General features: G+C 43.7%; 2 protein-coding genes across 3 annotated transcripts in view; one reads left to right on the top strand and one right to left on the bottom strand.

Annotated features, from left to right (window-relative positions):
- PLA2G7 (phospholipase A2 group VII) overlaps window positions 1-23,336 on the top strand; it is a 30,653-nt gene extending 7,317 nt beyond the window's left edge. Inside the window, exons 2-12 of one of the 2 annotated variants that reach the window (XM_006120679.4) lie at window positions 6,721-6,851; window positions 8,944-9,068; window positions 12,313-12,463; window positions 13,076-13,169; window positions 14,073-14,141; window positions 14,738-14,885; window positions 17,411-17,524; window positions 17,737-17,828; window positions 18,601-18,771; window positions 21,097-21,245; window positions 21,724-23,336. In XM_006120679.4, the coding sequence (XP_006120741.1) occupies window positions 6,761-6,851; window positions 8,944-9,068; window positions 12,313-12,463; window positions 13,076-13,169; window positions 14,073-14,141; window positions 14,738-14,885; window positions 17,411-17,524; window positions 17,737-17,828; window positions 18,601-18,771; window positions 21,097-21,245; window positions 21,724-21,836 (1,317 nt within the window). In that variant the 5' untranslated portion in view covers window positions 6,721-6,760 and the 3' untranslated portion in view covers window positions 21,837-23,336. The remainder of the gene's footprint in view (window positions 1-6,720; window positions 6,852-8,943; window positions 9,069-12,312; window positions 12,464-13,075; window positions 13,170-14,072; window positions 14,142-14,737; window positions 14,886-17,410; window positions 17,525-17,736; window positions 17,829-18,600; window positions 18,772-21,096; window positions 21,246-21,723) is intronic. The other variant, XM_006120680.4, reaches the window with a different exon arrangement.
- Window positions 3,338-4,789, bottom strand: IMP3 (IMP U3 small nucleolar ribonucleoprotein 3). The gene has a single exon (XM_006120691.2). It carries the CDS (start codon window positions 4,722-4,724, stop codon window positions 4,167-4,169), a length of 558 nt encoding a protein of 185 aa, XP_006120753.2. The 5' UTR covers window positions 4,725-4,789; the 3' UTR covers window positions 3,338-4,166.
- Window positions 23,337-23,721: the final 385 nt, after the last annotated feature.

The following is a 23,721-nucleotide window of genomic DNA, read 5'->3' as shown; positions in this document are numbered from 1 at the left end:
ATTTATAAATGTTCTGGAGAAAGGGGTAAACAATGACGTGGCAAAAATTGCAAATGATACTAAACTGCTCAAGACAGGTAAAACCAAAGCAGACTGTGAAGAGCTTCAAAAGATCTCACCAAACTAAGTGATTGGGCAACAAAATGGCAAATGAAATTTAATGTTGATAAATGTAAAGTAATGCACATTGGAAAAAATAATCCCAACTATACATACAATATAATGGGGACTAATTTAGCTGTAAGTACTCCAGAGATCTTGGAGTCATTGTGGATGTTCTCTGAAAACATCCACTCAATGTGCAGCAGCAGTCAAAAAAGCAAACAATGTTAGGAATCATTAAAAAAGGATAGATAATAGGACAGAGAACATTGTATTGCCTCTATATGAAACCATGGTACACCCACATCTTGAATACTGCATACAGATATGGTCACCTGATCTCAAAAGAAATTTATTGGCTTTGGAAAAGGTTCAGAAAGGGCAACAAAAATGATTAGCAGTTTGGAACAGGTCCCATATGAAGAGAGATTAAAAAGACTTGGAATTTTCACCTTAGAAAAAAGGAGACTAAGGAGGGATATGATAGAGGTCTATAAAATCATGGCTGGTGTAGAAAAAGTGAATAATGTAAGAACTAGGGGTCACCAAATGAAATTAATAGATAGGAGGTTTAAAACAAACGGATTTTTTTTCTTTACACAGCATATGGTCAGCCTGTGGAGCTCCTTGCCAGAGGAGGTTGTGATGACCCAGACTTAAGTTCAAGAAAGAACTAGACAAATTCATGGAGGATAGGGCCATCAATACTTATTAGCCAGGATGGGTAGGAGTGTGTCCCTAGCCTCTGTCAGAGGCTGGGAATGGGTGACAGGAAAGGGATTACTTAATGATTCCCTCTTCTGTTCACTACCTCTGGGGCATCTGGCATTGGCCACTGTTGGAAGACAAGATACTGGGCTAGATGGACCTTTAGTCTGACCCAGTGTGGCCGTTCTTATGAAATGCCTCTCCTCCCCACTGTCTTGGGGATGATCTCACGTGTGCTGTTCGTGCTCTGTAACAGTAATGCATACTAACTCTCCAGTTAGCAGAAAACCCTTGGCCTCTGGAAAAAAACCTGAAGCAAAAGGGGACAGTGTATGTGAGTGAGAGTAGGATGTGGAATGTTCCTAAAATGACAGAAGAAATAGCAGATGGGAGGAAAGACTTAGAACAGGCATGAAACCAGGCCCAATTCCTCCTTAAATATCCCTACATCACCAGCTTAATCCTGGATGTGAGCTAAACTCTGTGACCTACATAGAGCAGCTAATTTTTAAAGGGTTAAAAGAGCAAAACTAGATGAATTTTTCCCTCTGCGAAGTCCTAGCACTATAAAAGCAGGAGAGCACACAGCCATGAAACAAATACAGCATTTTAGCATGTTTGTGGGGACCAGATATAGGGCCATAACATTAGTCAAGCTCCACATACTACCTCCTTGCTTACTTGGTAGGCAAAAAATAGATCACACCTTATTATGTATGCATTGCTTTACATGCTTTGCTTGTTTTCTCAATCTCCTTGCTACTAGCATACCAATATCACTGAGTAGAGGGAATTTAAAATTCCTTCATTGAATCAAGTGTTAGTGACCGAAAGGTTTACTGTACAACTACCCACTTACTTCTGTTTCATTTGGTTAGGTTTGAAAATTTCAAAGCACTTTTCAATTTATTTAAAAAAGTGTTAGTTGCATCCTTGATAATATATTTCCTCAAAATTATTAATGACACACTCTGGTTAGTAGAAAAATATAATTACATCTGTGCTACTAAAAATGTATGGTATTTCTCATTTAGTATTTCCCCCCTTTAATGTGAAAGGGAAAGGAGCTTTAAAACACAACAAAAATAAACAGTAATACCTCTCTGCACTACAGTTTGATAAGATAAAGAGAAAATATGTCACTTTCATGTTATGGATTTAACAACATGTAGTGAAGACAACTTTATGGTTTCTATTCTATAGTTGGTTTCCCTCTGTTTAGTCAAGTTGTCAGGCAGAGCCAGGTAGGATCTGTTTTAATTTCACTAGATTTCAACTTGGGAATCCAGCTGATCAAAAATGTACTTTAAAAGTAGATGGTAAAGTGAAAACTATTCCCACTTTACCATCACCATCTTTTGGTGCATTGATCTCTATTAGCACACAGACTCAAACTCCACTTTCCAACCACACCAGTATTGAAGAAATGCAACTGAAGTGCTTTCATAGTGATAGCACTGGTGCCAGAATGTCACTTTCATCCTATGGTGCATGTGTGAAACTTGTGCTGGAAGCACAGCCTAGAACCCAGAAGGCCCGAGTTCAGATCCCGTTGTTGCTTTTACAGGAGAAGTATGTTACAAGGAGTCCTGTGGCACCTTATAGACTAACAGATGTATTGGAGCATAAGCTTTCGTGGACGAAGACCCACTTCATCAGATGCATGTGACAAAGTGGGTCTTCGTCCACGAAAGCTTATGCTCCAATACATCTGTTACGTCTATAAGGTGCCACAGGACTCCTTGTCGCTTTTGCAGATCCAGACTAACATGGCTACCCCTCTGATACCCTTCTCCTGTGAAGTCAGGATAAGCCTTTAGTCCTTCTGTGCCCGAGTTTCCCCTCTATAACATGTATACATTTGTACCTCTCCCACCATGCTACTGTTTTGTAAGAATAAAGAAAGATGCCCAGACTCTATATTAACAGACATCTAAGTGCCTAGACAAGTAACAGACATACACATTATTTATTCTAAGGCCTTAGCCACACTAGAAAGGAGCTGCTGGTATATTTCTACTTCCTAGTCAAGAGACCAGTTGCTACCAGTTTCCCAAACAAAATAAGCTAAACAAGTGCTTATGCTGGTATATCTGCCTAGGGCTCCCCCCCCCCCCCCCCCCCGTAGTGTTAACTCACAGCTATACCAGTAGATCCGGCCTTTAAGGGATTTAGCTTTCTTTGCTCCTTGGGGCAAAGTATTTAGCACATAAGTAGCATAAACAATACATCTGCAAGATGTAATAGATACTATGCAACAGAACACTAACAATAAAGACAACAGAAAATGCATTTGTGATTGTTACGAAGACAGAACATACCTAGGAAAGGTGCCTGCAAATCCACAGGTAAATTAATAATGAACCATTTAAAATTCAATTAGATTTAATTGTTGGTTAAGTAGTGAAACCAGTTCAGCAGTGAAACCAGAACACATTCAATGTTACTACAGTAGGACAGGGGAAAAATATTACCAAGAAAGAGCTCAGTTCTTGCTTTCAAGAAATTAAATAGATTTTCTAAGAAGCAATCTGAATTTCAGTTTTATTACATATAAATTATGATGACTGGTGTAGATAATGCTGCAGATTACAACGTTAGCATAATTAGCCAAGATCAGTTCTGAAAACAGAATTATCCCCATTGATTTATTTTTGAAAGAAGGACTATTATGAGAAGCAAAAGGGAAGCTGGTTAAGAAGTCCTTTGACAAGACAAACTATAAAACCCTGTATCTCTTCTAACATCACATTTGAACAACAGATCTGGCCAGGAGAGCCATTTGTTCATCAGTCCCTTCTAGATGGCCCTTTGGTGGTGATGACATAACAGCATTCAGTCTATTTTGCTAATGGCCTTTGCAGCAGGAGGGTATATCATCACATCAGAGGCAGAGGCTTAGGGACAGTGACTTATGACATCTGCTTAATAGCTCATCGTAGTAATGACATCAGGGTCAGAAATCCCTTTAATGGGAGGGGACAGGCAGCAGGCACGATGGCATAATTGAGCCACAAGTCCCCTTGCAGAGAAGGTGGGTGGTACCAGGCTGGGCCTATCTTGGTGGTACCAGGCTTGGTCCATCTGGGCAAGGAGTTCCTTCACAGAGGAGGTGCATGGTACCAGACTTGGTGACACAACAGTGTACTGAGTCCCTTTGCAGAGAGAGAGAGAGGGGAGCAGGCTTAAGACAACCAGGCCAGGCATCTCTTGGCAAGGACAGGCAGAACACAGACGAGCTGGCCCCTGGGTAGCACTGCTCTCCGTGGCATGGAGAGGCACATCATCTGGGCCCCGAGTCTCTTCCCAGGATGGTGGGGTGCATTAGCCAGCAACCCCCAGGGGTCCCTGCCCCGCTAGCAGGCCAGGTCGAAGTCATCCCGCTCCTGGTTGTAGTTCAGCACGTGCTGGCGGATGCGGGAGGAGTCGGTCCAGGTGATGAAATCCTCCATGGCCCGGGTCACCAGGCAGGCGGGGTCGGTCACCACCTCGGGCCCCACCCGCACGTGGCCCTGCTCGATGAAGGTGACGGCGTCGCGCAGGCTCTGGGCCATGCGCAGGCGGAGCAGCAGGCTGGGCAGGCGGCGGCGGCAGAAGGAGCTGGCCGAGACCCGGTCGCACTGCTCCAGCGAGCGCTTGGAGCTCACCAGCCCCAGCCCGTGGAGCTTCGCCAGCAGCGCGGCGGTGCAGCGGGCCCGGAAAGCGGCGTCGGCCTCGCCCAGGTCGCGGAGGCGGCGCGCCAGCTCGCGCACGGCGCGGCTCAGCTGGTTGTAGCGGGTGTAGTCCTCGCGCCGCTGCAGGCGGTAGCGCCGCAGCACGCGCAGCTCGGCCAGGTTCCCCGAGGCCGCCTCCCAGCCCACCAGGTCCAGCCGCTTGAGCAGCTTCTGCTCGTGGAACTTCAGCTTCCGCACCATCCTGCCGCCGGGGAGGCTACGAGCGCGAGCGGCCCTTAGCAACCACGAGTGGGGGGGGGGGGAACCGGAACTTCCGGCTCTCCGAGCAAGGGGGGGCGGGGCTTGCTGCCCTTCTCTCTCATTGGCCAGAAAGAAGCGGAGCCTGCCGCCGGTCACGTTTTCAATAGGGGGAAAGAAGAGCGGCGGCTTGGGGAGTGACGCATGACGGGATAGAGAGGGACTGCCAGGCGGGTGGTGGTTTCGGTGCGCATGCGCCAAGCTGGCTGGCTGGTCGCGAGCCTCTGCACAGAGTGGTGCTGCGCCAGGGCGCTTGCATGGGCGTGGCCCCCGAGGCTCAGGATCGCCCCTGAACTGGGGAGCCTGTGCTGGTGCTCCAGCCCCCCCCTTGCTGCTCCACCATGGGGCTCCAGTACTCAAAATGTGCCAGGCTGGGTCCCCCTAGCTCTGGTGTGCAGGGGGAATGTGGGGAGTGTCTTTCTCCTTAGCTGGGGGCTATGCCAGTGAAGGGTTTTTGTCTGCAGCCCCTGACTGTTTTTTCTGTGCGTCAGTGGCTCCCCACTCAAAAAAGGATCCCCACTCCTGCTTTACAGCCACCAGCCCAGTGCTGATGTGGCCTCCCAAGTTGTGTATTAAAGTTGTGTATACACCCACTAAACAGTTGTGTATTAAAGTTGTGTATACACCCACTAAACAGTTGTGTATTAAAGTTGTGTATACACCCACTAAACAGTTGTGTATTAAAGTTGTGTATACACCCACTAAACAGTTGTGTATTAAAGGCAAATACAAGGCAGCCTTGCACCATGAAAGCAAAGTTAAAGCAACTCGGGGGAGGGGCGGTGAGACATAGCAAGCTACCAGACCCACTGTTTGGCTACTACAGTGTCCAGAAACATCTGACAGAATTGAAGAAAAAAGCATTTTTTAACCAACATGAGAGATTCCAAATACAAGTATCTTCTCTAGTGCTGGGTTTCAGTTTTCCGAATATGTGGCACAAATAACTTCTGGACTATTGTAATCAGCTATCCTGGGATACTTTTTGCTACCCTTTTGTGTTTAGGGGTATGCCTGTCTTAGGTGACTCAACCGGCCTCTTTACTGACTCAAGTATAACAAGTTTAAAGGCTCAAAAATGTCTGAGAGAACATACTTTGTGCTTCTGTCATGCTTTTCATACAAGGTTCTTATGCAACTTTACAAATCATGAAGTGTCTCACACACTGCTGTGAATTAGGGAAACAGTAGTATTCCCATTTTTCAGATGAGGACTGAGGGCTCTTCTTACCATAGTGGCACAGATGCACTGCTGTAGCATTTCAGTGTGGACCCTACCTATATCATCAGGAGGGTTTCACCCATTGGGCAGATAATCCACCTCTCCAAGAATTCTTCTGTTGACCTAGTGCTTGTCTACATGCGGACTTAGGTCAGCTTAACTATTCCTAGGCCTGCTGACAAAAGCAATTCTGGGCCCCAGGACCAAACAATCAATGTCCCCCCCCTCCTTTTCCTTCAGCTGGAGAGAGAGTGTGTGTGGGGAGGGTGCAATATATATATATAGGGATGAATTCTGCCTTACCTATCAATAGGGGGCCCTGGCAACTAATGTAAAATATGCCAAGGAAATGCTCTAAATTATGCTGGAGACTGGACTGGGTCCCACTATATCCCAGAATACAGGAGGCGCAACGCAGAATGGACTGCAATGACCATCAGTGCAACTATGATCTGATGGCTTTTTGGTGGGTGTGCTATGTGAAAAGAGTTGATGCTCTCAGTTCTGGTTGTAGTGAAGCAAGAATTCGCATCACTAAAACCAGCTTCCTAGTTGATTCTCTTGGCAGTCTTAGCAAGGTTTGAATGGTCAAGGAGACTGACTGGAGGCTTTGAATCATTTGCTAATCCAGATGTCACCCTTAAAAACAAAACTAAATATCTGTTGCTTTTGAATACTTGTTGTTTATATAGTGTTACATTATTTGCTTTGGCAAAGGTCATGAAGCTGAAACACTGAGAAGTTGCATGAATAGAAGATGCAGTCTTCAAAATTTCATTTACTTTTCCATTTCCGTTACTGGTTGCTCTGGACTAGCATAGGGAAATTGGGACAAATTCAATTAGCAGGTAAGAAATGTATCCTTCAGTGGCGCAGTTATTATTTATTTGTAGGAGGCTAATAAAAAAAAGGGGGGGGGGGGAGAATGTGATTTTGCACCTGTTACCTGAAAGCTTTTAGTAAATGTGCAGGCTGTCAGTTTATTATGTATCCCATTAATTAACTCCCACACATGAAGTGTCCTAAAGAAGCAGTTGCAGAATTGAGACCTCTTCGTGCAGGCCTGGTCTATGTACAGCCCACAGGCTGGATCTGGTCCACTAAGCCACCTGATCTGGCCCATGGACACAGTGTGGAGCTCCAGGCAGGCTCCCTAGCTTGCGCCACAGCCCAAAAGTGGTGGTAGGTCCGTTTCTCTTTAAAAACTGAATGGGGGAAGGCTTCAGACACTGCTCTCGCCCCCAGCACAATCCCATTGGCTGGCTTCTGGCCATACACTGGCCAGTGGGAGCTGCCTGTTTGAATAATGGGCAGCACACAAAGCACCATGCCTCCCCCCTCTCCTTCAGCTCAGTTATTCACACAAGCATGTGTAGGTGCAGGTGCAGGGCAGGCAGGCTGGTTGATCTACTGGCTGATAAGTCTCCTGGCCAGAACCTGCCTCTCACACCCCAGACCCTCTCTTCCCCAACCCTCTGCCCCCCCACTCAACATATCCAAACCCTCTGACCCTCTCCTGCATCCATATCCCCTCCCAGATCTGGCATCCCAATCCCCTTTCCCAGATCACAATCCCCTCCTACCCTAGGTCACTACCCAAACTCCTGCACCCCAGTCCCCTCCCCTAGATCACAAACCAAACCCCTGCACCCCAGTCCTCTGCCCTAGGTCACAACTGCCTCCTTCACCCAAACTCCCTCCTGCACCCCAATACCTTACCCCAAGCTCCCTTCTGCACCCAACCTCCATCCCAGACCCTCTACCTCCTCCATTAATATCATGGAAGTGTGCGGCCCTCGACCACTTTCCAAAATCTTGGAGTGGTCCCCTGTCAAAAATTATTGCCCACCCCTGCGGTAAAGGAAGGGATAGCATTTTTTCTAGTCGATCCCAGTGTGCGTTATAAACATTACCAACTCTATCAACCGGTGCACTCTGCGCCAACTAATTGTTATGCACCTTAGAAGGATTAATCTGGAGGTAGAATAAGTTAGGTCACCACCAGGCTTTTTCCTTTGGGCTTTGCTGAAGGCTGGCCTGCAGAGTGTCTGAGATCACAGGAGACATATTCAGAAGCCCTGTTAATACTGATCCACAGTCCTGCTGCCATGTCACATATCAAGCAGGTTTGCAGGAATTTCAGCAGGAACTTCTCCTCCTGGCCAACAGGGACAGCTATAGTGGAGGAATTTCAGACCTCCAAACGGCCTCTCCCCTTGCTCTTGCAGCTCGCCTGTGACAGGATGCAAACCAACATGGAGCACTTGGAAGGAGGAGGTGTTCTTGTTGGCAAGGGAGCCGGGAGGAGTAGGGAGGAGCAAAGAGGAAGGGGTCAAGGGGAAGCTAGCTGGGAAAAGGAGGTCAGTCTTGAGACACAGGATGGGTGTTGGGTTGAAAGACTGCGAGCACCTTGGGGGTTAGAATAAAGTAGGAGCTGAAAGGACAGGCTAGGGTGGAGAACACTAATGTAGACAAGCAAAACATGGGGAGGTAGCAAATGCTAGAAGAGGGGAGGATGAGTCAAACTCCTCAATGCAGGCTACTTCAGGAACTGCTAATCCTGCCTCATCAAAGGTCTACTATCACCACTCATCTCCACAGCAATCCCAGGCTTCTGCCAGCTTCCTAGTCCTTGTGTCACTCTAATAATCGCTGCCCCTGGCTCTCTTACTCCTCCCTTCATCATTCTCCTCCCTCCCAGCTATCTGTGGCTCCTCCACACAACACTCTCCCAGGTGAAATTCTGTGGCTTGAGATACACAGGAGATCATAATGCTCCTTTCTGGCTTTAAAATCTATGAATCCTCTGCCTGCTTCTCATCACTCTTGACTGTCAGCTCAGCCCTGAATCTCAAAGTCCTGAATCTGTAATGCTGTGATGTCCTCTTCAGCAGGTATGCAAAGGAGGTGGTAGTCACCTGTTCTGTGTTTTACCCCCAGGTTTGTGTGTTAATGCACAGAAGGATATGGAGAGCAAGAACTCTGCAAAGATGTATAGAATTCCTCGGGGGAAGGGGCCTTACTCTGTTGGCTGCACGGATCTGATGACTGGTCACACAACTCAGGTATGAAAGCCAAAAGGTCCTCTCACTCCTTTATTTTTACATAAGCCATGAGTCCAACATGGCAGCCTTCATCATATTATGAGATACTTATTAAATGGAAGCTTCCCCTGGTTCTGATAAGTGAAAATTCACAGGTGCAGAGGAGCAGGACAAAGCCTGCTTCAGCTCTGAGGCATTTTATTTTTTGTGTACAAAATATTTCATTTTCATTAATTCTGTAAGAGTAATGACATAAGATGACTACTGTGGCACAAGTATCACTGGAAGTGTAAGGCTGTAATGACAGAAATATACTGTAAATTGATGGATTTTGTCAGATACTAGGATGCAGGTTTTGTAAACTGGATTTGACAGATAAATATGTCCAGATACTGTATATACACCATCCATCTCTAAGTGCAATTTAAGAGCCTGATCCAGCTTTCCCAGCTAAGGCAATCTTCCTTAGTCCAGTTCCTCAAAGTTATTTAGGCTTGTAACTTCCACTGAATTCATATAGCTCACCATAGTGAATTCTTTGAAATGAGGCAGGAAAACTCCTCCTTACCGTTCCATTTGGCACAGTGAAAATGGGGAATGTGTTAGGTCATGGCTAATTAACTTTAGAAGCCTTGGGGGCCACAATGATACTCACAGCACATGCTGACGGCTGTAGCTTAAGTGTAGTTGCATATACATGCAAAAATATATATGCAAATATATGCAAATAGCTTCTTTTACACATATGGGCACGAATACAAAGATTAAGGCAAGACTACACATCAGGCCCCATTTAAGTCAGTTCTGCTGATATTAATAAAATGCAATATTCACCCAATTTCCACCCATATGACAGCACTTTTAATGAGCAATGACAGAAGACCATTATATTGACTCACCATTGTGGAGCGTGTTCCCAGTGGAGGCCATGTTCAAAGGATCCCACCTTCAAGCCGCATGTTGAGCCCCATGTAAACTGAAACCACACTGTGGGCCTGCAAACAAATGGGCCATATGTTGAGTAGCTCTGTGTTAGGGTGACCATATTTCTCATAGAAGAAACAGGATAACCCCAGCCACTTGCCTGAGGGCCTTCTCCCTGCCCCTAGTTTGCTGTCCTTCACTGGAAGCCTGCCACCCATCCTCCCAAATTGTCACTCATCACTGGAACCCTCAAAAGGCTATCACCTGTGGCTGGAACCCTTTTCCCCATGTTGGAAGGATGCCTCTCCCACCAGCTTTGGGTCTAGGTGGTTGGAATCTCTGCTTGTCCCCTCTGCACCATACCCCACATTTTTGACAAAAGTGAGCATTTTTTTTCATTGTTCTTGCCAACTGATTGAATCAGGCAAAAGCACACGGGACAAATGCCCCTTTTTGGAAGAAGGGAAAAAAGGGAGAGAGAACTTAAAAAAGGGACCGTGCTGTGCTAAACAGGCAGTATGGTCATCCTCGTACTTTGCCATCCAATAGAATGAGCCACAGGTGCTGCCCCATATCCTATGGGATATGCAGAACCATCCCACAGAGCCCCCATGCCTCTGGATTCCTGATACCTGCTTCAACATCCAAACTTCCTGGTAACTTGGCTGCAATAGAGGTCCACCACCCACGTCTCCAGTGACTGTGTAGGAATGGGATTTATATTTTTATTTTAGATTTAATAATGTAGTAATGTATACATTACTATACATTAACTATACATTACAGGCAGTCCCCGGGTTACGTACAAGATAGGGACTGTAGGTTTGTTCTTAAGTTGAATCTGTATGTAAGTCGGAACTGGCGTCCAGATTCAGCCGCTGCTGAAACTGACCGCCAGTTCTGACTTACATACAGATTCAACTTAAGAACCCCAAGCGTCCCCAAGTCAGCTGCTGCTGAAACTGATCAGCGGCTGATTCCAGGAAGCCTGGGGCAGAGCAACTCTGCCTCGGGCTTCCTGTAGTCAGCGCTGGTCAGTTTCAGCAGCGGCTGACTTGGGGATGCCTGGGGCAGAGCAGCTGGAGTGCTGCTGGGTTGCTCCAGTAGCACCGCTTCTCGGCGCTACTGGACCAACCCAGCAGCACCAGAGCTGCTCTGCCCCAGGCGTCCTGATTCAGCCGCTGCTGAAACTGACCAGCAGCGGCTGAATCAGGACGCCTGGGGCAGAGCAGCTGGGGTGCTGCCGGGTTGGTCCAGTAGTGCCCAGAGCGGCGCTGCGGGACCAACTGGCAGCGCCCCAGCTGCTCTGCCCCAGGGTCCACAACAAAAGCCTGGTCTGCCAGTGGGGGGCACACTAGTTGGGCCCCCCCCCAGCAGACCAGGGACACGGGGAGCAAAGCCGCAGCGGCAGCGGGGTGCCGCGCCTCTGAGGCTTTGCTCTGGCAAAGCCTCAGAGGCGCGGGACCCCGCCGCGGCTGCGGCTTCGCTCCCGGTGTCCCTGGTCTGCTGGAGACGGTCCCCAGCAGACCAGGGGCACCGGGAGCAGCTTTTCTCACCCCGGAGGTCGAGGTGGCGGACCGCTGCCTGAGAGCTCCGGGGCGAGAAAGCCCCATTCGTAAGTGCGGATCCGACATAAGTCGGATCCGCGTAAGTCGGGGCCTGCCTGTACTACATTATTAAACCTAAAATACAAATATAAATTCCTCTCCTACAACTGCAGCTGGCCCCATCAGAAAAATCCCCTTAACAGAGCAAGTGATGGTAGATCACGGGACTCAAATTAGACAGAGAAACTGAGGCACTGTGGAGTATAGGATATAAAGCAAGTCAGTGCCTAAGCTGGGTATAAAGGCCAAATCTTCTGACTCACAGTCCTTGACCTATCTGCTGTATCACATTCCCTGAAACAAGTCTGAGGGATATGGAAGCTTTGAACATACCTGACAAAATGTGACACAGGAAGAAATAGAAAATAGGAAGAGAACAGGGAAAGAAGAGAATAGAGGCAGCAAATGCTCTAAAGTTAATAGTTTTCACTGCACCACATTTTTAAACAATACTTTAATGGCAGTTCAGCCTGGAAGAGAATGTTAGCTAACTTTAGCTAATTAACTAGTTTTTCATAGCTTTAGCAAGACCTCATGCTTGTTTGGTTCCTAGGTATGAAAAAAACAGCTACATTTGGTGGGGATCACAGTTGAGCTTCATTGTTAATTTTCCCCTTGGACTCTCTCTTACACCTGCTGGTATCATTTTAACGTTAAATTCTTTGGCAAAAATATTTTTACTTTTTAGCAACTTCCATGATAAAAATCGATTTCTTTTTCTGATTCATTTGCAGGGAAGCTTCTTTCGTCTGTATTATCCTTCCCAAAATGGCACGACTAGTGAAGACACCAAGTGGATCCCCAGGAAGGAATATTATCGCGGAATCTGCGACTTCCTAAACATGTACCGGTTGTTAGGAGAGAAATTTTTGCAGTACTACGTTGGTAGGATGGGTTTATTTCTTATTGCCTTACTGCTGAGACATTGTGCGCTTTGGTCAGTTTAGTTATGGTACCTATATGTGAGGAACGTGTTAATACAGCAGGAGCTCAAGGGAATGTCATTTGGAGAATTATGTTACTTTTCCGTTAAAAGCATGTGCGGAAAATCATGCCAGTCTAGACGAAGCCTATGGGTAAAATTCCTTCTTGTGCAAAAGTCTATCACTTAAGGCCCCTAGGGAAGCTTTCTGAAGGCACAAGCGCAGGGAAGGAAGGGGTGCTAAGTGTCTAAGATTGAAAGTCAGTAAGAGCTGGACGCTTGTCTTATGCCCCTGAAAATCTTTCTCTGCAGAACATAGGCCTGATGCGGGCTCTCTGTATGGGGGAATTTCACCCTTTGCCTGTGTTTGTAGGATCAGGCTTTTAGTGTAGAATACAAAATAAGGCCTTTCCTCTTAGTCTTCTTGTGTATCTCACTTAAATAACCTATTGAAATCAGTGGGGCAACCTGAGGAAAAAAGCACCTACCCAAGATAAGGGAGGGTATCAGAAAGTGTTTCAAAGAAGTAGTTACATGAAAAACTACACTAACTGCAGATACCTTGTTTTATCCAGGCTCAGTGACATGTCCTGCAAAATGGAATGCTGCTTTCAAGTCTGGAGAGAAATACCCCCTCATTATTTTTTCCCATGGACTTGGCGCGTTCAGGTAATGCTGCCATTTGTGGCTTTAGACCACACGGGGACAAGCAAATCTCCAATGTAACTCCATTGAGATCAGCAGAGTTATGCCTGGGAGGAATTTAAGCCCAGAAAATTGACAGTTCTTGAGAATGATCTCAAACACGATTTCAGTAAAGTTGTGTTGGATCCATCACAGTATTAGCTAAAACTGATTTTAAAAACAATGGGCCAGATCTTCAGGTGTAAATTAGTATATTGAAATCAATGCCAGTTATATAATAACTGGGGGCATGCTCCAATTTACCTATATGTTTTCTTATTTGAAAATGCCTGCTTCTCCGCAGTGTTGTGAGAATCAATTAGTTAACATTTTTAAAGCACTTTGAAGATGTAAAGTATTATGCAGAAATTATTATTACATATAGTCATTAGTTCTCTTCCTCAAAAAATCCTCTACAAAGTGTGTGTTGATATAAAAAGGTAGAGAGGCTGTGCGGCTTAGTGGATGGATCCCAGTCTGGTGCTCTCAGAGGCCTTGGGTGGATTCCTAGCTGCACCACTGACTAGCTTGGTTATCTTAAGCAAGTCACTTCCCTGCTAGGTGCCTCAATTTCTCCAGCTACAACTTAGAATAATGATAGTGGCATCCTCTCTCAAATTCTTTGAGTTCTATGAATAAAAGCACCATATGATCTAGGTATTATTTGTAATTATTTATTATTAATTATTATTATTAATGTGGGACTTTGAACATGCTTACAGACTTCAACATAAAAATCAGTCCAATAGTAACTTGAGAAAGAAAGGAAGGATTAATATACAATGCACAAAATTAAATTAGATGCAGTACAAATATTGCCTATAGGTTATTTCAGGAGCAAAACATTGAAACCATGTGTATTTAACCAGTGTATGCTTTTGATTTCAGGACTATATATTCTGCTATCTGCATTGAGATGGCATCTCAGGGTTTTATTGTTGTTGCTGTAGAGCACAGGTATGTGCAGTATATCTAGTTTTTGACTTTGTAAAATAACTGTTCGCCTCTTCTAAGTCCTATGCTTATGATTTGATCTTGCAAGGTGCTGTGTGCAAAACCTAAGACCTTCTTACATTTGAAAAGCACTTATTTGACTAAGAGATTATTTTTCTCAGTAACATTTTAAGTCTAAAAGACTCACACAGAATGTAGTGTGTATTGTACAGACTAACAGAGTTATTTAAAAAGATTAAACTATTAATTTTCTTCAAAAGTTTTTCTCAAAGCTCAACTCTTAAGCTAAACAAAGAGCAAATTATTTGAATTCTTTGACTAGGGTAGCTGTCAGTTTTCTATGTATTTTTTTAAAATGCACTATTTAATATTTGACTCTGATGAAACAAGATCAGCTCAGTTTTCTTTTAATTTATGCATTCAGTTATAATGCTGCTCTGGTTATTTTCTTGGTGCTAGTTCTTTTTGATAGACGGTGAAATCCTGGCCCCATTAAATTCAATGGAGCCACAATTTCACCGCTGAAGTTCATGCAAGTTGAATGCAGTTTGCATCAGTGTGAACTAGCCTTCAGAAATAACTTCTTTTCTATATTATAGAGACAAATCTTCTTCTGCTACTTATTATTATAAAGAGAGTCCTGTTTCTGAAGCACGAGAGGAGGCTGCAGCAGGTTTGGAAGAGGAATGGATCTACTACAGAAGACTAAAACAAGGTGAACAGGAATTTCCTCTACGCCACCAACAGGTATTTGTTGTGGAATGCTGATCTAACAAATAAAGAAGCAGCAATCTAGCACCCAGTAGGTGCTAAGGGATTGATTATGGCTGGCATATTTGCAAAGACACTAAACCATCAGGCTTCCTGCCTCAGCCCAGGGCTGTACTACAGACTTTTCTATGGTGTTCAGGAGTGTGATGAGTTACGATTTGTGACCATCATAGCGTTGCCTGCAAAAGCCTCTAACGTAGATGTAGCTATACCACCAAAACTGTGCTTTTGGCAGTACAGCTTATTTTGCTCATAGGTGAGAGAAAGAGTATGGCCTGGAATAAGTTATACCAACACAAAAGCGAGCTTTGCTGGTATAAGTTGTGTCCACAATAAGGCTACGTGTACACTAGGCTACGTGTACACTGCCCGAGAATTTTTGCGCAAGAGGTTTTTGCCCAAAAACAGTGTAGACAGACCCGTTTTGTGCAAAAACTCCCTTTTGCACAAGATCTGGATATCTCCTTTTTTAAGGCATAAGAATCTTGTGCAAAAGAGATTTTTTGCGCAAAACGGATCTGCCTACACTGTGTCTAGACTGGCCAATTTTTCCGGAAAATCAGCCACTTTTCCGGAAAAACTTGCCAGCTGTCTACACTGGCTGCTTGAATTTCCGCAAAAGCACTGACGATCTCATGTAAGATTGTCAGTGTTCTTGCGGAAATACTATGCTGCTCCCATTCGGGCAAAAGTCCTTTTGCGCAAAAGAGCCAGTATAGACAGCTCAGATTTGTTTTCCGCATAAAAGCCCCGATTGCGAAAATGGTGATCGGGGCTTTTTTGCGGAAAAGCGCGTCTAGATTGGCACGGATGCTTTTCCGCAAAAAATGCTTTTGCGGAAAAGCATCCTGCCAATCTAGACTCGCTTTTCCGAAAATGCTTTTAACGGAAAACTTTTCTGTTAAAAGCATTTCCGGAAAATCATGCCAGTTTAGACGTAGCCAGAGTGTTATATGAATGTTGCAAGGCTGAATACATCAGAAAACTTCCGTTAAAAGCATTTCCGGAAAATCATGCCAGTCTAGACGTAGCCTGCTTGTTTTTGCGTAAAAACCTCTTGTGCAAAAAGTCTCTGGCAGAGAATATGCTAATGACAGCACAACAAATGCTAATGAGCACTTTATTAGCATACTCTCTGCTGGCAAAACCCTCTAGTGTAGCCTAAGACTGCTTAATTGGTACAGTACACCCACATAGCTATACAGGCAGTCCCCGGGTTACATGGATCCGACTTACATCGGATCCCTACTTACAAACGGGGTGAGGCAACCCTGCACTAGCTGCTTTCCCCCAGCAGACCAGGGAGACGCGAAGCTAGCGCCCCCCCAGCAGACCAGGGAGACGCGGAGCGGCTTTTCTCAGCAGACACCTCAGCTTGAGAATAAAGGACTGAGGGAAGTAAGGTGTGGGAGAATAAAACTGAGCTCTGGAGAAATGTTTGGCTAGAGTTTCCCCTACAATATGTACCAGTTCCGACTTACATACAAATTCAACTTAAGAACAAACCTACAGTCCCTATCTTGTACATAACCCGGGGACTGCCTGTACTCGTAAAACATTCCAAGTGCAGACATGGCTTCAGAAACCTGCCGGCATCTTTTCTCTTTTGATCCAATTCCCACTTAAGTCAGTAGAAGTCTTTCCATAGACTTCAACATGCTTTGGATGACGTCCTTAGTGAGTTTCTGGTGTTAGTGCGTGCACAAATAAGGCAATTGACATCTCATATATACACCCAACATCCTATTTATGATCCTAAATTCATGCCAATTAGAGAAAGATTGGGAGAAACCTGCAGAATTATAGCCCATTGGAATGATCTTTCTGGCAGAGAGATTTCAGTGGCTCATGGCCTTGTGCTGGCCATCCGGACTGGGGTGAGTGTCAGCCTCACATAGAACTCTAGTTCCAAAGAAAGAGAGAAATGTTATTTTTACTGTGTGATAAAATATAAATATTAAAAGGGATAAAACCACTTCAGAGTTGTCATTTGGTAATATGGGTATAACACAAGATGGGCTTTGACTAGTTCCCATTGAGGGCTTGTCTAAATGAAGACAAACAGCACATTAACACACTTTAGAGCTCCAGCATAGAAAGGGCAAGATGTACTGTAACATGGTAGCTCATTCAAGCAAACCCCACAGAGAGACAAAGGGACATCAGGACCAGCCAAGTTTTACATACATCTTTTATTCAACTCCTGACAAGCCTGCTCCTGAAAAGTCTTGTGCAGTCACAAGACTTCCATTGCATCGTTCCAGTCCTAAGGGCCAAACTCTTTAGTGGTTTAAACTGGTCCGGCACCGTTTTTTTTTTTCTGTTTTATGGATCCACGCTCCAATTCTGCACAATGCTTATCTTTGACCATAAGAGAAATCCCATGGACCTGAAGCCCTGGATGTTGTTAATATTTGTTCCTAAGTATTTTAAAAGAATGCCTAGTACTTTGTTCTTTCTGTCCAGAAGGGTAACTACTGTTGTCTGTTATCTGTGTCTAGGTGCAACAGAGAAGAGAGGAGTGTATCAAAGCTCTTGACCTCATTCTTGATATTAATTCTGGAAAACATGTAGAGAATGTCCTGCCTTCAAACTTTGATTGGACTCTTCTAAAGGTGACTGAAGAGATCTTGACTCCTTTTAATAAAAGTCTAATCACATCAGCTAAAAACAAGTTGAATGTCAATCTCATGCAATCCTGAACTTGTGTTTTTATATCTGCTGTCATTTGATTTCCATCCCAGTAATCTCTAGCTTTTAAAGCAGATATGAAGTCATGACTAAAAGTTAGGAATGTTCCTGACAGCACCTTGATTTTTTTTTACAGGGTTCTATTGATAATAACAAAATAGCAATGATGGGACACTCTTTTGGTGCTGCCACAGCCATTGAGACTCTTAGCAAAGAAACTAGATTCAAGTAAGTATCATAAAGCAAAGGCAAGCCCCTGGGCTCTTAGATGGTATTCTGCATGTCAGCTTTTTGCTCTTCTTGATTGTGCTGAAATCTCATTTTACTAGTAACAACTGTAATTATTACAGCAACTATAAAAACATGGCTTTGCTTCCTATGGACAATTTTTCCCTTATTCCTGCTTCTGTGAGCTCTCGGGAGCCAGAACATCTAGGCTACGTCTAGACTGGCATGCCAATCTAGACGCGCTTTTCCGAAAAAAAGCCCCGATCGCCATTTTCACAATCGGGGCTTTCTGAGGAAAACAAATCTCAGCTGTCTACATTGGCCCTTTTGCGCAAAAGTGACTTTTTCCCGAACAGGAGCAGCATAGTATTTCCGCAAAAAGCACTGATTTCTTACAGTAGGAAGTCAGTGCTTTTGCGGAAATTCAAGCGGCCAGTGTAGACAGCTGGCAAGTTTTTCCGGAAAAGCGGCTGATTTTCCGGAAAAACTGGCCAGTCTAGACACAGCCCTGGAATACAGTCATGTGCTTCCTCATTCCTTGGTACCTAGAAGAAGTGTCTCTGCTGGAGCTTAACAGGGACAGGACTGAGGGAACAGGGCCTGCTCTCTGCAATACCAACTGGTGTTCCAGTATGAAATGAAAGCATGATATCCCTCCAGGAATTCTCTCATATAGCCCACTTATCTATGTACATAGCAACTCAAAGCATATGGAGACTACCCTATGCACCATTCTATGACAGTGATATAACCACATAGTCCTTTTCTGCAGGTGTGGCATTGCCTTAGATGCATGGATGCTTCCTCTCGATGATGAAGTTTATCCCAGGGTGCATCAGCCATTGCTGTTTATCAACTCAGAAAAATTCCAGTGGGCTACAAATGTTCTAAAAATGAAGAAATTGGACTCCTCTGATACAGAAAGGAAAATGATCACTATCAAGTAAGTATTACAGCACTATAGTCTTGTTTTCTTTTCTAGAGACTAGAGGAAAATTACAGGATTCTAACCAGAATTGATGGCTTACCGATAGGAATCTAGTAGTGCTTCACTAGTTATTAAAACCTCCCCAGAGAAGTATTTACTATTCAGTGCATTTTCATCGTCAGATCTCTTCATATAAAACTCAGATGGCATAATAAAGAGCTTTATGTACAAACTAATACAGACTTCCTGTGTCATCCAACCAAAGATGCAAGAGATCTATTCTAAGATATTCAGGTTCTTATGCTGTGCCCATTACCATAGTATCTCTAATCTGGCTGTGAGACTGGGGGCTAGAGCAGCAAGTCCAACCAATTATGTAACACCCAGGTGGAATTTGTGACTAGTGAATCTGCATACCCTAGCCACTTCCGGTGTTCCCTCTAATTTTTTCCATCCACGTACGTAATTAATTTTGTTACATGCACCATATGAAGGTAATGTGCAGATGTGCACCACAGTAGAAACAAAAACCTAAATATATATTTTTAAAAAGTTATCATGTAGATAATTACTCCAGCCAGAACAGCTAAGAGAACTCACTACTCAAAGAATTAAATTTAAGCATAAGAAAGAAACAAAAATTATGAAATGCAAATGCCAGTCAAAATCTAAAATAACACATTTTAAAAAGTATCAATAAGTTACTACAACAGTACAAGTATGTGGTGGAAGGTGAGTGAGAGAGTGTGTGTGTGTGTACACGTGTGCAAGAGATACATATGTGCATTGCCCCTTTAAGTACTCTGCCCCCCATTTATGTACATTGCCCTTCTAAGTATATTGACACTCAGCAGTCCGAAGTCTGCTTGTTTAGACACAGCAGCAGCTGCCAGCAAGCTTCCTTGGTCCCACTCCTGAACCCTGCCCTGTTCCCCTGCTCCCACTCAGTGGAGATGAGGTTCAGAGGGGGTGGGGGAACCCCTGACATCAGCACTCCCTCTCTTTCCCACTATTCACAGCAAGCAGGAGTTTCCCAGAAGCAGCTGGCCATGGGCTCTAAAGCAGAGGGCAGGAGCAACATGGCAGTGAGGTAGAAGGGACACCTGAAATACACAGTCCTTGATAGACTTCTGGAAGGCCACCCAGCTGCACAACTTAATGGGAACATAGGCCACTTTTTTGGCCTACTCCCATGTCCTTTCAGTTGAAGGTATGTGCTTAAATACTTGTCAAGCTGAGCCACATGACTTGACCAAGGCCATAAAATGGAGCCTCCTCTAAGGCTTTCACCTCTTCTAAGCAGAGAGCACCTCTGTATATTTAGGAGAAATCCATGACCTAATCCCCTGGTATAGAAGGCTCTGAAGACAATGGGGATGAGAACAGGAGAAGCCCACTCAAGGGGTCTGTATTCCTTGAGTGACACAGAGAACAAGACTGTCAAACTGAAGAGGATTCAAAGGAATGAACTGATCCGATTAGAAAGCATGCCTTATACAAGACTCAAGGAGCTCAATCTATTTAGTTTAACAAAAGTTAAGAAGCAACTTGATCCCAGTCTATAAGTATCTACACATGGAACAAAAGTGATAAAATGGATCATCAATCCAGCAGAGAAAGGTACAGTATGATTCAGTGCCTTGAAGTTGAACCTAGACAAATTTGGACTGGGAATAGAGCACAAATTTTTAACAGAGGTAATTAACTATTGTAATAATTTACTAAGGGTCATGGATGCTCCATCACTAGCATTTAAAATCAAGATTGGATTTTTTTCTACAAGATATGCTCTGGGAATTGCTGGGGGAAAGTTCTAAGGGCTGTGTAATACAGGAGGACAGATTGGATGATCACATGATCCCTTCTGACCTAGGAATCTTATCTATGACTATGAACAGTTTAAAGGATCCTTCAAGGGCATTTGGAGCATGTGGGTAGTAGATCCAATGAATACACCCCAACCAACTGGGCAAGAACTTTTAGGGGCAAAGCACTACTGCAACTCTAAGGATCTCAGATTTGTACACACGTGCTGTCCTTGATTTCAAGGCTGGTCATGTAGACATTCCTCAAGGCAGAACTGATCCTTAGGATTCTTCTTAACTTTAAAGTTATTCAGATTAAGGAAAGATTTAAATTTAATCACACAATAGCTATTCCTAATAACAGAATATAGACAAGCCCTGAGGTAGCAATAACAATAGGGGAATGCAAGTCTCCTAACACAATTAAGTATATAATCTATTATTACCTTTGCAAAAGACTTGATTTACATGCATTACCTTCATTTCAAAACTGCCTTCCTATTAATTTATTTAAAACTCTCTTTTCTATTTACAGGGGATCAGTACATCAGAGTTTTCCAGATTTTACTTTCCTGGCTGGTACCTTTGTTGGAAAGATTTTCAAATTACAGGGAGATATAGACCCAAACATAGCTATAGATATTAGCAACAAAGCTTCTTTAGCCTTCTTGCAGAAACATTTAGGTAAGTAGCAACATTTAAAAAGTAGTTTTGTTTAAAAGACTCAAGTCCCATATGAGTAAGTGTTAATCAATTCTTTATTTTTATGCAGCCCCTCGTACTAAATCACTGTTTTCTTGAGGATAAAAATTAAAATGAGAATCTGACCTGCTTCTTGATGACAATGTGTTAATTCTTTAATAATTGAATTTTTATAGTCTGGTTATAAGCCTTGAGGGAAAAAGTTTCTCCCAACTTCAAGATCAGATTCAAGTGCCTCAAGCTAGGAACATTTAATATTTTTCCATTTTGTTCATTCTTAATTCAAGAGAAGTGTAAATAGTTAAACATCTCCACACTTCAGACTTTATTTTGTTCTTACTTCTTCCAAACCAACCAGTTCAATTTAAGAGATGAAACTGGGAAGTAACTAGCTTGTGCATTTGACTCCTTTAGACAGTAGTTACTTTAATCACGTTTGTTTTGCTCCTGCATTTCACAGGTCTGGAGAAAGACTTTAATCAGTGGGACACTCTTGTAGATGGCGAAGGAAATAATGTCATTCGTGGCACCAACATTAATCTACCCTCAACTCAGCCTGAATCACTAGAATGAAGAAACTGATAATACGATGTATACTAAAACATTCCTGAAGTTTTCAACAAGCTGTTACTTAGAAGACAGTAACTGCTGGCCAGTACTTCCCACAACTACATTGTTTTGGGTTTTTTCCCCCCTTATGAAGACAGGTGACTATTAGGCGTTCTCAATGCACAACTGATAAAAGCTTAGAGTTTAAATTCATACCAGCCTATAAACTTACTCTTTAAAATACTGCAATAACTTTTTCTAACAATTAAACATTAAAACAGCTATAATATGGATATCTAGCTCTAAGTTAGGAAAGAAGCAATGTTGATCAGCATTTACAGCAAGAGACTTTCGTTCTGGCAAGAGCTTGCACAAAATGGTTAACCTCTCTGCTCTTCAGCATCTCCATCTTTAACATGAAGATACCCAACAAGCATTATTGGGTGCTCTGAGCTCTCCAGCTTTAGAGTGCTACATAAATACTCATTTGTTTTTAATTACTAGGCCTATGCTAGCTGGACTTCAAGAACATCAAATAGGAAGCCCCAATTCAGTTTAAGATTTTGATCTCAAAAGGAGATATTTTGTAAAATCCACTTCCATTAGCTGCCAGCAACACTGGAAGCCTCTTCAGAGCAGTTCGTTCTTGAGAGAATTCTTTCAAGATTTCTATAAGTTGTCACTTCTTGTGAAGGTTCAGTTCCATCTGAGCTGCAGACTGAAAGAAGGCTCACTGTAGTTTTGGATTTGACCCAGAACCAAAAGTACAAGGACAGATTAGTATCTAGGGACTTGAATCACACTCCTGCCTCCTAACATTCAATCCAAATAGTCTTGTAGGTGCTATATATCGTATTTTTAGTCGTTACATACTTTAATAACTGATTGTGTTTTAGAAACCACATTGCACATGCTTAAGTATTCCTACCATGCTTTAGCGAACTAAAACTACACAAATTAACTGAAATGTTTTCCCTCTGACAGACAATGAAAGCACAGAGCACTTGGGTAGGATTCTCCAAAGCACACAAGACATCGAAGCACAAGTCCCTTAAAAATCAATGGGACTTGTGCACCTTTGCCATACAGCTTTTGCCTGCTTTATAATCATCAGTTAGGAATGAGATTGATACTGGAGAGAAAACTGAACTCTTCAGGCAGCATAGCCTTCATCCGTAAGAGTAACTGTTTTGTCTTTATCTTCAACAGCCATCTCAATATGTGACATGCAAAATTATTAAGGATGCTTTTTAACATATTATAAGAAAACTGTAGCCTAGTTTCTGGGCAAGTTGCAGATTTCTAACATGGTGTATGCCATTCCAATACAAATCTATGTTTTTAACCATTAACAGGCTCTTGAACTGGAATTTGCTGCACAAAGGTAACTAGAAAAATTAATTGTTAAGCGACATTATCTCCAACTTAAAATTGTGCTGCCTTTCCCACACACGGTCATTTTGAGCCTGTTAGAATGCAGGAGCTCTCCTTTTTAACTCTTCCAAAATAAACACCTCCCCCTCATGGGATCATAATGTGGTCACTATTCTGGCAAAAGTCAACTGAACTTTCACAGATTCATTAGCAGTTAAGAGGAAGAGAACTTTAAGACCAGTCTCTAGGGTTACCAAGTAAACCCCTCAAAATACCGGACACACTTGATCGTGGATAGGGGGGAGGGACTGGCTGGGAGGGGGTGGGGCTGGGCAGGAGGCGGGGCTGGTGGGGGGGGAAGATCACCCTGCAGTAATCCCTCACATCCCCACCTATACTTGGCCAGATTTCACCCAACTCTGACACTGCAGAGGCCAATTCTGCCCTACAAAGATTCTAGGTGCACCAAGATAATAAGCAAGAAGGACAGTTTTCTACCATGCCCACCCCTGGCCCAGATGTGGAACAAGAAGTC

This window comes from Pelodiscus sinensis, chromosome 3, assembly GCF_049634645.1.
Source record: "Pelodiscus sinensis isolate JC-2024 chromosome 3, ASM4963464v1, whole genome shotgun sequence".
Lineage (NCBI taxonomy): Eukaryota > Metazoa > Chordata > Testudines > Trionychidae > Pelodiscus > Pelodiscus sinensis.
This window is presented reverse-complemented; position numbering and strand designations above follow the sequence as displayed.